Below are 18,521 nucleotides of genomic sequence, written 5' to 3' on the forward strand. Positions count from 1 at the left end.
GAAGTCTTTGACCTGAATGCAAGCGCTATGTCTGGAGAAAACCTGGCACAGCTCATCACCCGTCTAACACAATCCCTACTGTGAAGCATGCTCGTTGCAGCATTATGCTATGGTGATACTTTTCAGTGGCAGGGACTGGGGGACTGGTAAGGATAGAGGTAACAATGAATGGAGCCAAATACAGGAAAATCCTTGATGAGAACCTGCTTCAGAGTGCAAATGACCTCAGACTAGGGCGAAGATTTACGTTCCAACAGGACAATGTCCCCAAGCATACAGCCAAAGCAATGCTGAAATGGCTTCAGAACAATAAGTCCTTAAATTGCCGAGGCAAACCCCAGACTTGAATCTCATTGAAAATCTGTGGAAAGACTTGAAGATTGCTGTTCACCGCCGCTCCCCATCTAATTTAGCAGTGCTTGAGAAAATCTGCAAGGAAGATTGGTAGAAATCCCCAAATCCAGATGTGCAAAGCTGATACAGACATACCCAAGACAACTCAACGCTGTAATCGCTCCCAAAGGTGCTTCTACAGACTATTGACTCAGGTTTGAATAGTTATGTAAATAAGATATTTCTGTATTTCATTTTCAATTAGCTAATATTTCTAAAACATGTTATGGTGTGTATTGTATGTATAAAAAAATATATATATATATATAATTAATCCATTTTCAATTCAGGCTGTAACACAACAACATGTGGAATAAGTCAAGGGGTATGAATGCTTTCTGAAGGTGCAGTATATAATTCCCTATTTCTTCTAAAATAAGTTGAAATTGAAAAAATATTTTGGTCTCCACATTGTTTCTACAATTTAGAAAATACAATTTTATTTTTTGTAAACTTAATTTCTAAAACAATTTTAAATTAACTTTTCTTCCACTTTGACCACAACAGAGTATTTTGTGTAGATCGTTGACAAAAAAAAGACAATTAAATCCATTTCAATGCCACTTTGTAACACAACAAAATGTGGAAAAAGTAATGTGGTGTGAATGCTTTATAAAGGCGCTGTACAGTTTCACGTTCATTTAGTCAACGTTAAAAATATTAACATCCCAAAAAATGTTTTGTTGATGTTGTTCATTTTAATACATATTGTTTGTAACTGTACAAGTACATCACATTTCCAGAGTCTCTACTAATTATGAAGGTACGATACATTTTATGAGCACCACCAACAAACTGAATGGGAAAATGGACTCAAAAGGGAACTCCCTCTGCTGTTGACTTGCTGAATGTGAAATCCTAAAGGAGGTCTGTGAATGATTAATGACCTATAATGTAAATGTCTATGTATAATATGGGTTATATCATTACAGGACCAGAAACTGTCACGTGTTTAAAAAGTATATTGTCACAAACAATATGTTAAAAAATAAACTAAATAAAAAATTGTAGTTTTGAGATATTAATACTTGTTATATTGAATAAATTAATGTTAATGTGTATTTCAGAATCTAGACATACTTCATTTTTGAGAGAACACTATAGGTAGTATAATGACACCAAGATGTTGTCTGTATCATGTACGATTAACAGATCATAATGTCTTACAGGAGGCATGTATAGGTCTGAAAAGGGACGACAATGGCCACTTTCATCATGATTTTCTCCAAAATTGTTTGTGAAACGAATGTTAAAAGAATGTCAAACATCCTTCCTCCCAATGAAGTTCCTATGGAAGAATTGCCGGAACAATCTGAGATACCCAAAATATTTTCCGCTCTCGCTGGCGTGGAACCGCTCTGGTAGTAAATATTGTAAATGAGTATAAGTTCTCAATCAACTTACCCGGTAAAATAAAGAGAAATGAAACAAGAATCATTTATGTCAAACAACGGTGGCCATGCATTTGGTAATGTGACATGTTAGCCTGACTCTATCTGCACGTAATGTATTGCTGCTGTCCCATCCGTTGCTCATGCTCCCCCCCCCCAACCCCTCTCACTCTGTCGCTCTCTCATCCCCTCATCTATCTCCCGTAGGAGAGTTGTTCATGGCAGAGGGACGTGTGAAGGAGGCCCAGTTCTGTGTCCAGGAGGCAGCGGTGCTCTTTCCCAACTCCCATTCTGTGCTGCTGCTGAGGGCCCGGCTGGCCGAGCTCAAAGGGAACCAGGACGAGGCCAAGAGCTTATATGACGAAGCCCTGGCCATTCACCCCAACGGACACCGCATACTGCTGCACCTGGTGAGAGAGACACAGGCATACACACACAGGTTTGATGAGACACACACACACACACAGACATACAGTCCAGATGAGAGTCACACACACAAAGGCCTGGGGCACATCAACAGACCTATTACCATCATCAAACTTACCTGTGAGCCATAGCACACTGTAAGAAATGGTCCAATCGTAAAGAATCCCAGACCTACCTCATCTCCTGATCTCTTTCTAACTCCTACTCTCTGCTGATCCCCCCCCCCCCCCCTCTACTTTCTCTTTTCTCTCCATCTCCCATCTGTGCTGACCCAGTGGATTAACCAGAGCAGCTCTGACCCCTTTCTGTTGTCATGGTGAAAGACTAGAGAACTAGAGAATGTGAACTCTCCCATTACCCCACGTGCCGGCTCCATAGTGACCATACATTGGTTGTGATGCCGTAAATGCTTCTCTGACTTAAAACAGTGGCTGCAGTGTGACCACACAAGGGCTCTCTCTCGCTCTGGTGTGTGTGTGTGTGTGTGTGTGTGTGTGTGTGTGTGTGTGTGTGTGTGTGTGTGTGTGTGTGTGTGTGTGTGTGTGTGTGTGTGTGTGTGTGTGTGTGTGTGTGTGTGTGTGTGCGTAGCCCCCATGGGGTAAGAGAGGGTGCTTCTCTCTTCCATATTTGGCCAGTGGGAGTACCAATCCCTGGGGTGATGAGGAGCTGAAACACAGCCAGCTGGCACTGGCCCACTCTGGATCTCTCCTACGACAGATGTGTCACTGTGTGTGTATGTGTGCGTCTGTGCTTGTGTGTCAGTAGAACAGCATATTATGTGGAGTATGGTCAATCATGCTTGTCCCAATCCAAGTATTACCAATCCAGCACCAATACTGCGGTTGCTCCTCTCTCTGCCTGTACCAATTTTCTGTAATGAGGGTTTTGGTGTTCGTCCGAACTTCCTATCCCTTAAGCCCGGAGGCCGTTTTAACATGGTCCTGTTCTTTGTTTTATGAGCTTAATTTACAAGCAAGCTAATAATAACTTGGTTTAACGAGCTACGGTAATTAGCGATGTAGCTATCGCAACACCGTTAACCCATGTTCTCCAGACTCGCTCTTCTTCTCTTCCGCGCGCTGCCTAGCAACAGCTCATTCCCTCCATCTTTCTGGGTGTTAGTACCCAAAAATACACTCCCTCAACTCCCCCATAAAATCGTGTTATACAGTGATGATGTAATCTGTGTTCAACGTAACCAGCGGGTTACGGTCTCACACCAAGGACGAGGATTAACCAGACAGTGATTTTATTCTATTCACTAGGTCTATGCAGTATTTATAACCAGCACAGGACCTTACAGTGATGAGAAGAACATTGTTTGTCAGCCCTATATCTGTTCTCACACAACTAGCCACAGGAACATGAGAAGGGGAGTATGAGTCAAGGAACAGATACTTTGAAACCCGATAGCGTTATGAGAGTGGATCACACTTTCTCATGTTATCACACACACTCGTGTATGTGTGTGTGTGTGTGTGGGTGTGCGTGTGTGTGTGACTAAATGTGTGTAGGATGTGGGTATGTAATGTATGTGACGTGTAAAGTGTGTGTCAGTGCGTGTGTGTGTGATACATTATGAAAGGCAGTGTGGTGTGACTCAGCCCCAGGGCTAGTTGGATGGGTGTATTTTCGGATGGGTAGTGATGGCTGGGTTGGGAAGCCAGTGGATCTGAGCTGAGCTGTGGCCTTCCCTGCACTGCCTTCTTCCTGACTCTGCTGTTAAATGATTCTCACCACCACTCTCAACATCCTCCACATCCCAGCACCTCTGCTCCTCTTCTCTGCTCGGCCTGCTGCTTTGCTGTGTGTCAGTTGGTTACACATAGACCTCTTCTCACTGAACCAGCCGCTCTCTTTCTCTATTCTTCTACTCACACACGCACACACACACACACACACATATTCACAGACAGATACAGACACTCGTGTACAAACACACAGTCACAGACAATGACTTCATCTAATAGAATTAACTGTGTTCCAGTGATCAAATGGCCCTCTCTCTCTATCCTCCCTCCTTTTCTTCATCTCTATCTCTCTTCTCTCTCTGTATGGGGGTGGCTGGCAGCTTATTTGATAATGCAAATACATTATTTATAACACTTCGCTCCTTCTTTGGCGCTTTATTGGATTGCCTAGCAACCAGGGAAATATATTCTATTGAGCAAGACCTCTGATAACCAGCTAGAAATGAATATAGGAGGAAGGGAGGTGGCTTGTTTGCATGTGTTCACCCCTTTCTCTCTCTCTCTCTCTCTCTCTCTGTTTGTTTTCCCTCCCTCTCTTTCCCTCTCCCATCCCTTTCTCTCTCTTTATCTGAATGGGTATGCATTTGAGAGATTGGATTCACTTGTGTATTATTGACTGTTGACACAAGGCGTCTCATATCCGTGGCCCGCCCTGGCTGTGTGTCAGGTCACGGGCAGGTTAGTCTCCTTCTGATGCACTCTGAGTCTGGCGATTGAGACGACGGTCATGCGGGCAGGCAGAGGGAAGGGGAGATATAGAGCAGTGATAGAGACAGGGCTACTAGGGATAACTAAGGCTACCAAGGATAGGGCTTTTAGGGGTAGGGCAGGGGTTTTCAAACTTTTCTTGCCCAGGGACCCCCGCCAAGGTTAACCGGCGACCCAGGGACCCCCATCAAGGTTAACCAGCGACCCCATCAAATGTTAGCAAAAAATATAGAATCCCATCTTATCATCTGGTGAATGATAATGGCAAGTAGAAGTAATCAACGTTTTAAAATGAATACTTTTGGTCGACAGATTCATTATCTTGACTTCCCCACAGTTCATTGGAAGAGGGAGTGTAAGCTCTAACAAAGTATTAGCTAGATAGGTACCTTGGCAGAGTAGAGAAAGGTTTTGAAGCTAATTTCCTGCACTTCTATGCATTTTGCTATGGCTAATGCTTGGCTAATTCCTCTCCTCAAACATTACAACAAAATCAATGGACATGTGGCCTGAATTCCTGTTTTTTTTGAATTTTTTATTCTAGCTTTTATTTGATTGTTAGTTATCAAAAATTGTATTATTTAAAAAGATATGCTGTACACTACCGTTCAAAAGTTGAGGGTCACTTAGAAATGTCCTTGTTTTTGAAAGAAAAGCTATTTTTTTGTCCATTAAAACAACGGCGAATTGATCAAAAATACAGTGTAGACATGGTTAATGTTGTAAATGTGGCACGTTGTGTTAGCTAATCCAAGTTGATCATTTTAAAAGGCTAATTGATCATTAGAAAACTCTTTTGCAATTATGTTAGCACAGCTGAAAACTGTTGTTCTGATTAAAGAAGCAATAAAACTGACCTTCTTTAGACTAGTTGAGTATCTGGAGCATCAGCATTTGTGGGTTCGATTACAGGCTCAAAATGGCCAGAAACAAAGAACTCTCTTCTGAAACTCGTCAGTCTATTCTTGTTCTGAGAAATGAAGGCTATTCCATGCGAGAAATTGCGAAGAAACTGAAGATCTGGTACAACGCTGTGTATTACTCCCTTCGCAGAACAGCGCAAACTGGGACGACTACGGAAAAGTGAAGAAAACCCCCCTGATGAAGTCAAAATTAAATGTGGAGAATAAATTCAAACACTTTTGAGATTTTGAGTAGGCTACAGCCTGATATTTGTCTCAGCCATCATCACATGCTACCACTGGGATCACCGCGGAGCAATTGTGTCGAATACATATTAGGAACTCCATCACTCTTTCTCTTCAATGCTCCTCAACGCTGCATTGGTCAATTATCACCCCTGCTCAAGTCAAGCCTCACTTCTCTTTTTCCCAGCTCAACCTTGGACTCATTTATTCACAATGAGCTTTTCCATTGGCCGAAATACATGCTAAGAGCCGACAACAACAACAACACATGGAGGTATAAATTTGTGGAAATGTAGCTAGCTTAGCTAGGATTCAATTAATCTCAATTACAATGTTGCTAGCTAATATGGATATTGTTAGCACTCCACTGGTCGCATGTAAACACAACCACTCCACTTCCTGGATCTGGGCTAACCTATTGCAATCTTAGAATTATGGTACACCAACAAAGCTTAATATTGCTAAATAACATGGGTTGGTTTAATCCGTTAAAGCAATCCGTGCCCATTTCAACATATTTCCAAAATGTAAGCAAATTAATTGGGTATAACTCATTGATCCTGCTTTGTGACTAGACCTACTCCATCTAGTTGGGGTGCTAGCTAGCCTGTATATAAAATAACATAGCTCGCTCGCAAGTGAAGTCCTCTAGTTTGTGTATGTAAACATGTAATTTCCCTAAGCTATTGTTGCTAGTATCTTTGAAAATAATTGAGTCATTATGATGGTAAATGATAATTGCTAGCTGGCTCTTTGAATTGACATGTCTTTTTGGCCGATAGACATGCTCATTGTGATTTAGAAAGAATTTGGTGTAATGCAAGGGTGAGAACTGACTGATGCACGGCTGAGAGAGGTGAGGTAGAGGTTTGATGCCTGACCAATGCAGGGGTGAGGGTTGAGAAGGAGGGGTGACGCTTGACACGTGCAAGGTTGATACTTTACTAAGGGATGAGTGAGGGTTGAAAAGGAGGCGTGATACTTGGCTACTGCAGGGTACTTGACGAGGGGTGGTGTGAGGCTTGAGGAGGAGGGGTGACACTTGACTAGTGCAGGGTTAAAACTAGGCTAGGTAAGGGGTGAGGTCTGATGAGGAGGAATGATTAAGTTCCTAATATGTATCCCGCACACGATGATTTCCCAAAGGTCAATACCTCATCCAAGTCCAAGTGGTTCCTCCTAAAGAGAGGCAATCTGTGGCACAACCTCTTCAAGGTCCTCTTCAAGCTCTTCAGGAAGTCAGGCAATTAATCATGAAATATAACTGCGACTTTATTCTCAACAATTTTGGCTTTATTCTTTTTTTTAAAAAGGACATTATTCTAGAAATTAAATTTAAATCAAAATATTTCAAGTTTATTCTCAAAGTTTAATTTAGACTTTATTCTCGAAATAATGTTACTTTATTCTCAGAATTTCAAGATTTTGAGATTCAGACAAAAGGGTAAATTTAGCCATCCTTGTTTCTAGACAAACATACACAAAATGTATAATTTGAACAAATATTTAGGAAGAGGTGATCATTTCATGAAGTCTGTGAAGGTGGAAACCATGGAAAAAGTGGTAAGCAAGTTAGGCTCAAAATATGGATTTTCGCCAAGTCAAATTAATTAATTGTATTAAAGTTGAAAAATGCAGAGTTCCTCTCAGCCTATGCTGCCCTTCAGTCCCTAGACTTTTTGGCCCTGACGGAGACATGGATTACCCCAGAGAACACTGCTACTCCAGCTAATCTCTCTTCACCTGACTATGTGTTCACTTAAAGTTTGAATGCATCTGGTGGCACAGGGCTACTCATTTCTCCTAAATGGAGATCCTTTTTTTCTCCCTCACTCACCTGTCCATCTCCTCATTTGCACTCCAAGCTATCACTGTCACTTGTCCACTCAAGCTTAACATTGTTGTTATCTATTGCCCACCAGGTGCCATTAGAGAGTTCCTCAATGAGCTTGACACCTCGATAAGCTCATTTCCTGATGACGGATCACCACTTATTGCCATCGTGAGCCAGACTTCAACCTCCCGACTATTGCCTTCGATTAATTTCTTTCCACCTCTTTCTTTCCACCCCTTTCCTCTTTTGACCTAACCCTTTCCCTGTCCCCTCCCACTCACAAGGCAGGCAATGTGCTTGACCTCATCTCTGCTACTATTCTCACTGCAACCCCCTTTCAGGTGTCTTTGTTTCTGTCTCCCTCTCCTCCAACTCTACCCACTCAGACCCTGTCCAGGTGTTCATGCGCCGTCGCAATCTTCACTCTCTCTCCCACTACTCTCCCCTCTTCTAGCCTATCATCTCTCCCTTCTGCTAAATCCCTAGTCTCCTGATTATGCCTCTTCAACCCTACTAACCTGCCTATGACTCTCACTGTCCCCTTTCCCCCTGGCCGGCTCAGCCCTCTCCTCTTGATTCCTGGCTGAGTGACACCTTGCTTGCTAACAGAACAGGGCTGCGAGCATCTGAAAATGGAGGAAAACTAAACATCTGGAGGACTTATCATTCTTTCAATCACTCCCCTCTACTTTCTCTTCCTCTGTACCTGCTGCTAAAGCCACTTTCTTTCACTCTACATTTCAAGCTTCTGCCTCTAACCCTAGGAAACTATTTCCCACCTTACCTTCTTACCTTCCCTCCTTAATCCTCCACCCCCTCCCCTTCACTCCTCCCTCTCTGTGAGCGACTTTGTCAACCACTTTGAAAGGAAAGTTGACGACATCCGCTTCTCATTCACTCCGCCTATTGTGTCCACTGGTACCACTCACATGTCATTACCCTATGCCTTGAGCTCTTTTTCCTCTCTCTCCAGAAGAAATCCTGCGACTAGTGATGTCCGGCTGCCCGACAACCTGCCTGCTCGACCCCATCCCCTCCTCCCTTCTCCAGACCATCTCTGGAGACCTTCTCACTTCCCTCATCAACTCATCCCTTACCACTGGCTGCGTCCCCTCTGACTTTAAAAGGGCCAGAATCACTCGCCTCTTCGAGAAACCAACACTCGACTACTCTGGCATCAAAAACTACAGACTGGTTTCCCTTTCTTTTCTTTCCAAAACACTTGAGCGTGCTCTCTCTGACAAACTCTCGCCGTCTCTCTCAGAACGATCTTCTTGACCTTAACCAGTCAGGCTTCAAGACTGGTCACTCAACCGAGACTGCTCTCCTCTGTCACAGTGGCTCTCCACACTGCCAAGACTGACTCTTTTTCCTCGGTTGTCATCCTCCTAGATCTATCTGCAGCCTTCAACACCGTGAACCATCAGATCCTCCTCTCCACCCTCTCGGGACTTGGCGTTTAGTGCTCTGCACACTCTTGGATTTTATCCTACCTGGCAGGTCACTCTTACCAGGTGACGCGGACAGGATGTATCTGCACCACATGCTCTCACTACTGGTGTCCCCCAGGGCTCAGTTCTAGGCCCTCTTTTCTCTATGCACCAAGTCACTCGGCTCGGTCATATCCTCACATGGTCTCTCTTATCATTGCTGTGCGGATGATACTCAACTTCTTTTCGTCTTCCCCCCTTCTGACACCCAGCTGGCGGCACGCATCTCTCCATGCCTGGCAGATATCTCAGCTTGGATGTCAGCCCACCAGCTCAAGCTCAATCTCGACAAGACAGAGCTGCTCTTCCTCCCGGAGACAGTGTCCCCCTCTCAGAGTACACCCAGAGTACAAAGAACCTTGGCATGACCCTGGACAACATCCTGTCATTCTCGCAAACATTAAAGCAGTGACTCATTCCTGCAGGTTTATGCTCTAGTACAGCTGTCATCAATTAGATTCAGCCACGGTCCGACTTTTCATTGAGTGGATGGTTGAGGGGCCGGAACATAATTACAAATCATTTGTAATTTCTTTCAAAAACAAGGACATTTCTAAGTGAACCCAAACTTTTGACCGGTAGTGTATATGTGATCGTATACAAATGTGGGAAAGGTTTGAAATGATTATGACTCTGTGATGATGGCCTTATAGGCAGAGTTCCTCTGTCCAATGTCTGTGTTCTTTTGCCCATGTTAATCTTTTCTTTTTATTGGCCAGTCTGAGATGTGGCTTTTTCTTTGCAACTTTGCCTAGAAGGACAGCATCCCGAAGTCACCTCTTCACTGTTGACTTTGAGACTGGTGTTTTGCGGGTACTATATAATGAAGCTGCCAGTTGAGGACTTGTGAGGCGTCTGTTTCTCAAACTAGACACTCTAATGTACTTGTCCTCTTGCTCAGTTGTGCACCGGGGCCTCCCACTCCTCTTTCTATTCTGGTTAGAGACAGTTTGCGCTGTTCTGTGAAGGGAGTAGTACACAGTGCCTTACGAGATCTTCAGTTTCTTGGCAATTTCTCGCATGGAATAGCCTTCATTTCTCAGAACAAGAATAGACTGACAAATTTCAGAAGAGAATTCTTTGTTTCTGGCCATTTTGGGCCTGTAATCGAACCCACAAATGCTGATGCTCCAGATACTCAACTAGTCTAAAGAAGTCCAGTTGTATTGCTTCTTTAAATCAGGACAACAGTTTTCAGCTGTGCTAATATAATTGCAAAAGAGTTTTCTAATGATCAATTAGCCTTTTTAAAACGATGAACTTGGATTAGCTAACACAACATGCCATTGGAACACAGGAGTGATGGTTTCTGATAACGGGTCTCGGTACGCCTATGTAGATATTCCATTTAAAAATCATCCGTTTCCAGCTACAATAGTCATTTACAACATTAACAATGTCTACACTGTATTTCTGATCAATTTGATGTTATTTTAATGGACAAAAAATGTGCTTTTCTTTCAAAAACAAGGACATTTCTAAGTGACTCTAAACTTTTGAACGGTAGTGTATCTATCTATTATTTGTTGAAATACTTTGGAATAGATTTCCAAAGTTAAAATCAAATGGAGCTGATTTGCTGGTGTGTTTTAGTCTTTTATGTTCAACAATAAAAAACAACATCTAACATTATCCATAGTGTACGACCCTACCTCACACAGGAAGCGGCGCAGGTCCTAATCCAGTCACTTGTCATCTCCCATCTGGATTACTGCAATTCGCTGTTGTCTGGGCTCCCTGCTTGTGCCATCAAACCCCTGAAATGTATCCAGGATGGCGCAACCTGGTTGGTGTTCAACCGTCCAAAGTTCTCCCATGTCACCCTGCTGCTCCACACACTCCACTGGCTTCCAGCCGAAGCTTGGGTTCACTACCATGGTACAGTGGCTTGCAAAAGTATTCACACCCCTTGGCATTTTTCTTATTTTGTTGCCTTACAACCTGGAATGAAAATGAATTTTTGGGGGGGTTGTATCATTCGATTTACACAACATGCCTACCACTTTGGAGATGCAAAATATTTTTGGGGTGTGAAACAAACAAGAAATAAGACAAAAAACTGAACTATTCACCCCCCAAAGTCAATACTTTGTAGAGCCACCTTTTGCAGCAATTACAGCTGCAAGTCTCTTGGGATATGTCTCTATCAGCTTGGCACATCTAGCCACTAAGATCTTTGCCCATTCTTCAAGGCAAAACTGCTCCAGCTCCTTCAAGTTGGATAGGTTCGCTGGTGTAGAGCAATCTTGAAGTCATACCACAGATTCTCAAATGGATTGAGTTCTGGGCTTTGACTAGTCCATTCCAAGACATTTAAATGTTTTCCCTTAAACCACTCAAGTGTTGCTTTAGCAGTATGCTTAGGGTCATTGTCCTGCTGGAAAGTGAACCTCTGAACCAGTCTCAAATCTCTGGAAGACGGAAACAGGTCTCCCTCAAGAATTTCCCTGTATTTAGTGCCATTCATCATTCCTTCAATTCTGACCAGTTTCCCAGTCCCTGCCGATGAAAAACATCCCCACAGCATGATGCTGGCACCACCATGCTTCACTGTGGGGATGGTGTTCTCGGGGTGATGAGAGGTGTTGGGTTTGCGCCTGAAATATTGTTTGCCTTGATGGCCAGAAAGCTCAATTTTAGTCTCATATGACCAGAGTACCTTCTTCCATATTTTAGGGGAGTCTCCCACATACCTTTTGGCGAACACCAAACGTGTTTGCTTATTATTTTCTTTAAGCAATGGCTTTTTTTCTGGACACTCTTCCGTAAAGTCCAGCTCTGTGGAGTGTGCTGCTTAACGTTGTCCTATAGACAGATACTCCAATCTCCACTGTGGAGCTTAGCAGCTCCTTCAGGGTTATCTTTGGTCTCTTTGTTGCCTCTCTGGTTAATGCCCTCCTTGCCTGGTCCGTGAGTTTTGCTGGGTGGCCCTATCTTGCCATGTTTGCTGTGGTGCCATATTCTTTCATTTTTTTTATAATGGATTTAATGGTGCTCCATGGGATGTTGAAAGTTTTAGATATTTTTTTATAACAGTAACAGTTTATAACAGTTTTTGCTGCATAACATTTAGAAGTTATTCCTTTTTAGGTTTAGAAGAAGTGACTGCTAAATGCTAACTCCCATTCGTATAAGCTGGTAGCATAGCTAGCATACAGAAATCGGTGGTGGTAGTCTAAGTTGTTTTTAACTGTAATTCAGTTGATTGGTGAACATGACAAGAACATGTATTGGGGTTGACATCCATACAGCATTATACTCCGATTTTTACCTCAACATAGTGTGAAATACACATATATACAATAGACTAAATGTTGGTAAAATTTTCTGGAGAGTAATGAAGAGATTCGGGATCTGTCCCCCACGTGTTTCCATGGCATTTCCATTGTTTCGGTCGGGTTCCGTTGACCTCTTTACCACTTCTGTGGTTGAGCCAATGGCAAGTTGAGCAAATGTAAGTGTTTTCTTCCCAGGTGTAGTGCAAGGCATAATCACTGGGATGTGAGGTAACAACAGGGCCGGGCCTATGTTAAAAGTATTAAAAAAGTACAACGTATGTTAAGCCTGTGTTAAAATATGCTTAAATTATTAAAAGACAAAAAAAAGTGATTGTGTTTGTGAAATAAAAATAGACGTGGTTTTAAAAAGGTCGTGGTAATATTTAATTCAGTACAGACATTTGTAGGCGGCTTAACTTACCCCATGGCCAGGGTAATTTGTGCCAATAGTCCACTTTTTTTGGACAAGCTATGTTTTCAAAACTGTAATGTACACATTCATTCTGATTATTTACAGGGATACACAACATCCTGAAATATATGTAGAAATATTTGTTAGAAAGAATACTATATTAACCTTTTATGAAGTGATGCTGAATGTAAAAATGGCTCAACTTACCCCACTACATCACCGTTCTTCTTCGCTTGGCCCTTATACTCTTCCGTAGACAAAGGATATCAAGGATCTGGGAAGATTCTGTATAGAGGAATGGTCTCCTCGCAAGGGGATGGTGCAAGAGTAATGAAAACAGGGGTACCAATAATGTTTACCCCTATCTTTACAATATACTGTAGCTCAGTATTTGTATTCTTTATTTTATACAGTGTTTTTTGCTCATCTTTATCAATGGTGCCAATAATTACAGACCTCACTGTATATCCTCCACTGTGTCTCTGAGTCTGCACCCCATCTTAGATCTCCTCTCTTTTCTTCTGTTCTTGTCAGCAGCAGAGAGAGGAAATATACAGTATATGGGGGGGGGGGGGTGTATGATGTGGGGAAAGGAGTGAAGATAGTATGGAGTTACAGCAGAGAGTAGCTTGGAGACTGAGAGACAGAGGGAGCAGAACATCCTCTTTGGAGGTTGCGTCAGGGCCCCGAGACAGCTCTCTGAGTTTCAGCCCAATTAATCTGGGGCTTGTGAGCAGAGCCTGCATAACAAGACTCGTCTGTTTGACCTCAGGCTAGCCCTGCTCTGGAGGCTGTGTGTGTGGGTGTGTAGTTCTGTGTGTTCATGCCGTTGACATGAACACACGCCGGTTGCGTGATGCCCTGTTATGCTTGCTGGACTCTCGAGACACACAGTGCCTCAACAGAGTTCCAAAGAGACATGTCTCGCTGCACTGACCACTACTGCCCTCTCACACGGCCACAAACACACACAAACATACACTCACTGAACCAAACACCAAAAAACATACACTTCCTCTCTCACATACAGTATACAAACACACATCGGGAGTAGACATCCTCATCACACGCACGCCTCATCCTTTCTGGGAGTGCCTTTGGCTGCAATCACCCAACACGCCAGTACAAATAGAGTTGGTACAAACAGGATCTTTAACTTAGCAACATCTCATCATCTCAGAAAGCTGGACATGACATCCCCTCCCCTGTTTTGGTGTGTCCCCTTAGTGTCCCTCTGACATGCTATATCTAGTATCTGGTTTAGATACTGCCAAAGCTAGATCCAAAGTCAAAGCTAGATCGCTCTCTCTGGAATCTCTCAATGACTTATCCCCCACGCAGACTCACTTTTTGTCTCTTCACCCCCTCAGGGCCAGTTGTTGGTGCGGTGTGGGCGTCTGGGTCTGGGGGAGAAGGTGCTGCGGGACGCGGTGCAGGCCCAGAGCACGTCACACGAGGCATGGAGCGGCCTGGGGGAGGCCCTGCAGTCACGGGGCAGCAGCCAGGCTCCAGACTGCTTCCTCACAGCCCTAGAGCTGGAGGCCTCCTGCCCCATCAGGCCCTTCACCATCATACCCCGCGAGCTGTGAGGAGCAGACAGAGGCTACTACTGTATGACATGTTTATGAATACACACATATGCACAGGCACACACACACGTATGATCATTTAAACGTACAAATTTGTGCAATATTTCTTCTCTTGCCCTTTTTCACTATTTTTTGCTCTCTCTCTTCTCTTTTGCCCCTCTCCTCCATTCTCTGCTCTCCTCATATCTACAGTGAGCTCCAAAACTATTGGTACAGTGACATATTTTGTTGTTGTTTTGGCTCTGTAGTCCTGTACTTTGGATATAAAATGAAATGACCATGAGGCTAAAGTGCAAGAGCTTTAATTTGAGGGCATTTTCATCCATATAGGGTGAAACGTTTAGAAATTACAGAACTTTTGGTACATAGTTCCCCCCCCCCCCATTTTAGGGGACCAAAAGTTCACTTACAGTGGGGCAAAAAAGTATTTAGTCAGCCACCAATTGTGCAAGTTCTCCCACTTAAAAAGATGAGAGAGGCCTGTAATTTTCATCATAGGTACACTTATACTATGACAGACAAAATGAGAAAAAAAAATCCTGAAAATCACATTGTAGGATTTTTAATGAATTTATTTGCAAATTATGGTGTAAAATAAGTATTTGGTCACCTACAAACAAGCAAGATTTCTGGCTCTCACAGACCTGTAACTTCTTCTTTAAGAGGCTCCTCTGTCCTCCACTCGTTACCTGTATTAATGGCACCTGTTTGAACTTGTTATCAGTATAAAAGACACCTGTCCACAACCTCAAACAGTCACACTCCAAACTCCACTATGGCCAAGACCAAAGAGCTGTCAAAAGACACCAGAAACAAAATTGTAGACCTGCACCAGGCTGGGAAGACTGAATCTGCAATAGGTAAGCTTCTTGGTTTGTAGAAATCAACTGTGGGAGCAATTATTAGGAAATGGAAGACATACAAGACCACTGATGATCTCCCTCGATCTGGGGCTCCACGCAAGATCTCACCCCGTGGGGTCAAAAATGATCACAAGAACGGTGAGCAAAAATCCGAGAACCACACGGGGGGACCTAGTGAATGACCCGCAGAGAGCTGGGACCAAAGAAGCAAAGCCTACCATCAGTAACACACTACGCTGCGAGGGACTCAAATCCTGCAGTGCCAGACGTGTCCCCTTGCTTAAGCCAATACATGTCCAGGCCCGTCTGAAGTTTGCTAGAGAGCATTTGGATGATCCAGAAGAAGATTGGGAGAATGTCATATGGTCAGATGAAACCAAAATATAACTTTTTGGTAAAAACTCAACTCGTCGTGTTTAGAGGACAAAGAATGCTGAGTTGCATCCAAAGAACACCATACCTACTGTGAAGCATGGGGGTGGAAACATCATGCTTTGGGGCTGTTTTTCTGCAAAGGGACCAGGACGACTGATCCGTGTAAAGGAAAGAATGAATGGGGCCATGTATTGTGAGATTTTGAGTGAAAACCTCCTTCCATCAGCAAGGGCATTGAAGATGAAACGTGGCTGGGTCTTTCAGCATGACAATGATCCCAAACACACCGCCCGGGCAACGAAGGAGTGGCTTCGTAAGAAGCATTTCAAGGTCCTGGAATGGCCTAGCCAGTCTCCAGATCTCAACCCCATAGAAAATCTTTGGAGGGAGTTGAAAGTCCGTGTTGCCCAGCAACAGCCCCAAAACATCACTGCTCTAGAGGAGATCTGCATGGAGGAATGGGCTAAAATACAAGCAACAGTGTGTGAAAACCTGGTGAAGACTTACAGAAAACGTTTGACCTCTGTCATTGCCAACAAAGGGTATATAACAAAGTATTGAGAAACTTTTGTTATTGACCAAATACTTATTTTCCACCATAATTTGCAAATTAATTAATTAAAAATCCTACAATGTGATTTTCTGGATTTTTTTTATTTATTTTGTCTGTCATAGTTGACAATTCATTCAGGATTATCCATAATCATGGTAGCATCCACATTAATGTAGAAATGTTTAGAAACATATTCTATTCTTATTTACAATAAAAGTGACTCCAAAATGACACAATACATTATTTACCATTCATTTCCATTGGGCACAAAATAATCTGAAACCCTAACAAAAAGAAAATGCATCCAACAAGTTTGTAGAGACACAAGCTTGATGTAATCATTGCGTGCTAGGAATATGGGTCCAAATACTCAACTTTTGACTACTTTAATACATGCGTAAATTAATTTGGGGGGACTATGTAGAAGAAGTGCTGTAATTTCTACCCGAAATGGATGAAAATACCCTCAAATTAAAGCTGACAGTCTGATCTTTAACCTCATAGTCATTGTATCAATGCTGGAGTACAGAGACAAAAACAACAACAAACGTGTCACTGTCCCAATACATTTGGAGCACACTGTACATCTACGGCTATGCATTCATAAGAATCTCTCGGAAACATTCATAGACAAGTCTATGGTGACACTGTTATACAGACCATATACATCCACTCTCAGGGATCCTTTCTAACGTATCATTCCACTTTCTTCTTGTTAAACGAGACCCTTCAGCCTGTGTGTGTGTGTTTTACTGAAACCACCATTATGTGGTGTTGAAATTGCTGATTTGCGTGTATTGTATCTAACTGTATTCATCATAATATGATTCATTGTGTGTCTTGTTTTAAACTCATTTGAACATCATTGTCATCATAAACAATGACTTAAAATCACTGTGGGATTGTGTCCTCATCTGTCTCGTCACTTATGACTAATCTTCAACCACATTAATATGGGCAGTGGGACTCGAGTTGCTATCTTTTGTCATGCTGCCAGCACAGTTTCTGCCTCAACTCACAACCCCCTACCTCTTCTCTCTCTCTCTGCTATCTCCCTACCCTCTCTATCCTCTCTCACTCTCTCTCTGCTCTCCCTCACCATCTCCATCCTTCTCTCTCTGCTCTCCCTCACCATCTCTATCTCTCTCTCTGCTCTCCCTCACCATCTCTGTCTACCTCTCCCTCCCTCTTTCTCCATTTCTATCCACCCTCTCGGTTCTCGCTCTCTCTCTGCCTGATGTGATGTGGCCTGGTTGCCTAGCAGCCATCCCATGTTTGCGTAACTGGGGAAGCGGAGAGATATCTAGTCTGCTGGACAACACACACATACACAGAGGCAGATTATACCACTGGTGTGCTATTCTATGGGCCTGACTGTCTGATTGATGTCAACTCTCTCTGCGTATGAGGCTGCTGTTCTCTGTACATTGATTTCTGTTTAGAGAAGAAGAATCCCAGTCTCTTCTCTGCAAGCACAATTTATTAACCCTTTCACGCACCAGGATAGAGTTATGACTGAAGAGCATTTAAGTCTGTCTGTTTCACATAGGCCTACATCGCTCACACATCAAAAGCCACCTGCACGCCCCCGTTTTAAGTTGGCGATCGACACATTTTTTACTGATCCCTGCCTCTACGACCTCCACCACTCTCTCCCTCTGTCCTCCCCCTCAGTAGCCCGTGTGTGACAACTGCGTCTGGCCGGTGGGTTGGAGATTAATGACTTAATCCAGAGGTTTTCTAACCTCTCCTCGGGGACCCCCAGATATTTCAACATTTTGTTGTAGCCCTGAACTAGTGGACCTGATTCACCAGTCAAGGACTTGATAGTTAGTTGACGAGTTGATTCAGGTGTGTTAGCTCGAATAGATCACATGAAATGGCTGGGGATCCCCAAGGAGACAGCTGGCCTAATCCATGCGGTTGTGGAATGTTCTATATTGTGGCGCGGTCAGGACAGCCATGACAAGGCTGGTAAAAGGAGACGTATTTATGAATAGGCCTGCCTGCCGCAAAGCCTCTCAGGACGACATCAGATGACGAAGGGCTCCGGACAGTTTTGCTCATCGCCAGGCTGAATAATTAGCCTACGTGCCTTCTAAAACACTTTACACACACCCAGTACTGTATAGTAGGCTAGGGGAGGCAACAATTAGAGAGAAGAGTTCTGTATTCTCCAATCAATCAATCAAATGTATTTATTAAGCCCTTCTTACATCAGCTGATGTCACAAAGTGCTGTACAGAAACCCAGCCTAAAACCCCAAACAGCAAGCAATGCAGGTGTAGAAGTACGGTGGCTAGGAAAAAC

At 43.3% G+C, this 18,521-nt stretch overlaps 1 protein-coding gene across 3 annotated transcripts in view; it reads left to right on the plus strand.

The window, feature by feature from the left end:
- The window catches only part of LOC129836182 (tetratricopeptide repeat protein 7A-like), a 44,794-nt gene extending 27,689 nt beyond the window's left edge, over window positions 1-17,105 (plus strand). For all 3 annotated transcript variants that reach the window (XM_055902032.1, XM_055902030.1, XM_055902031.1), the window contains 2 exons: window positions 1,992-2,194; window positions 14,202-17,105. In XM_055902032.1, coding sequence (XP_055758007.1) covers window positions 1,992-2,194; window positions 14,202-14,420 — 422 coding nt within the window. In that variant the 3' untranslated portion in view covers window positions 14,421-17,105. The remainder of the gene's footprint in view (window positions 1-1,991; window positions 2,195-14,201) is intronic.
- Window positions 17,106-18,521: the final 1,416 nt, after the last annotated feature.

Source organism: Salvelinus fontinalis, chromosome 37 (assembly GCF_029448725.1).
Source record: "Salvelinus fontinalis isolate EN_2023a chromosome 37, ASM2944872v1, whole genome shotgun sequence".
Taxonomy (NCBI): domain Eukaryota; kingdom Metazoa; phylum Chordata; class Actinopteri; order Salmoniformes; family Salmonidae; genus Salvelinus; species Salvelinus fontinalis.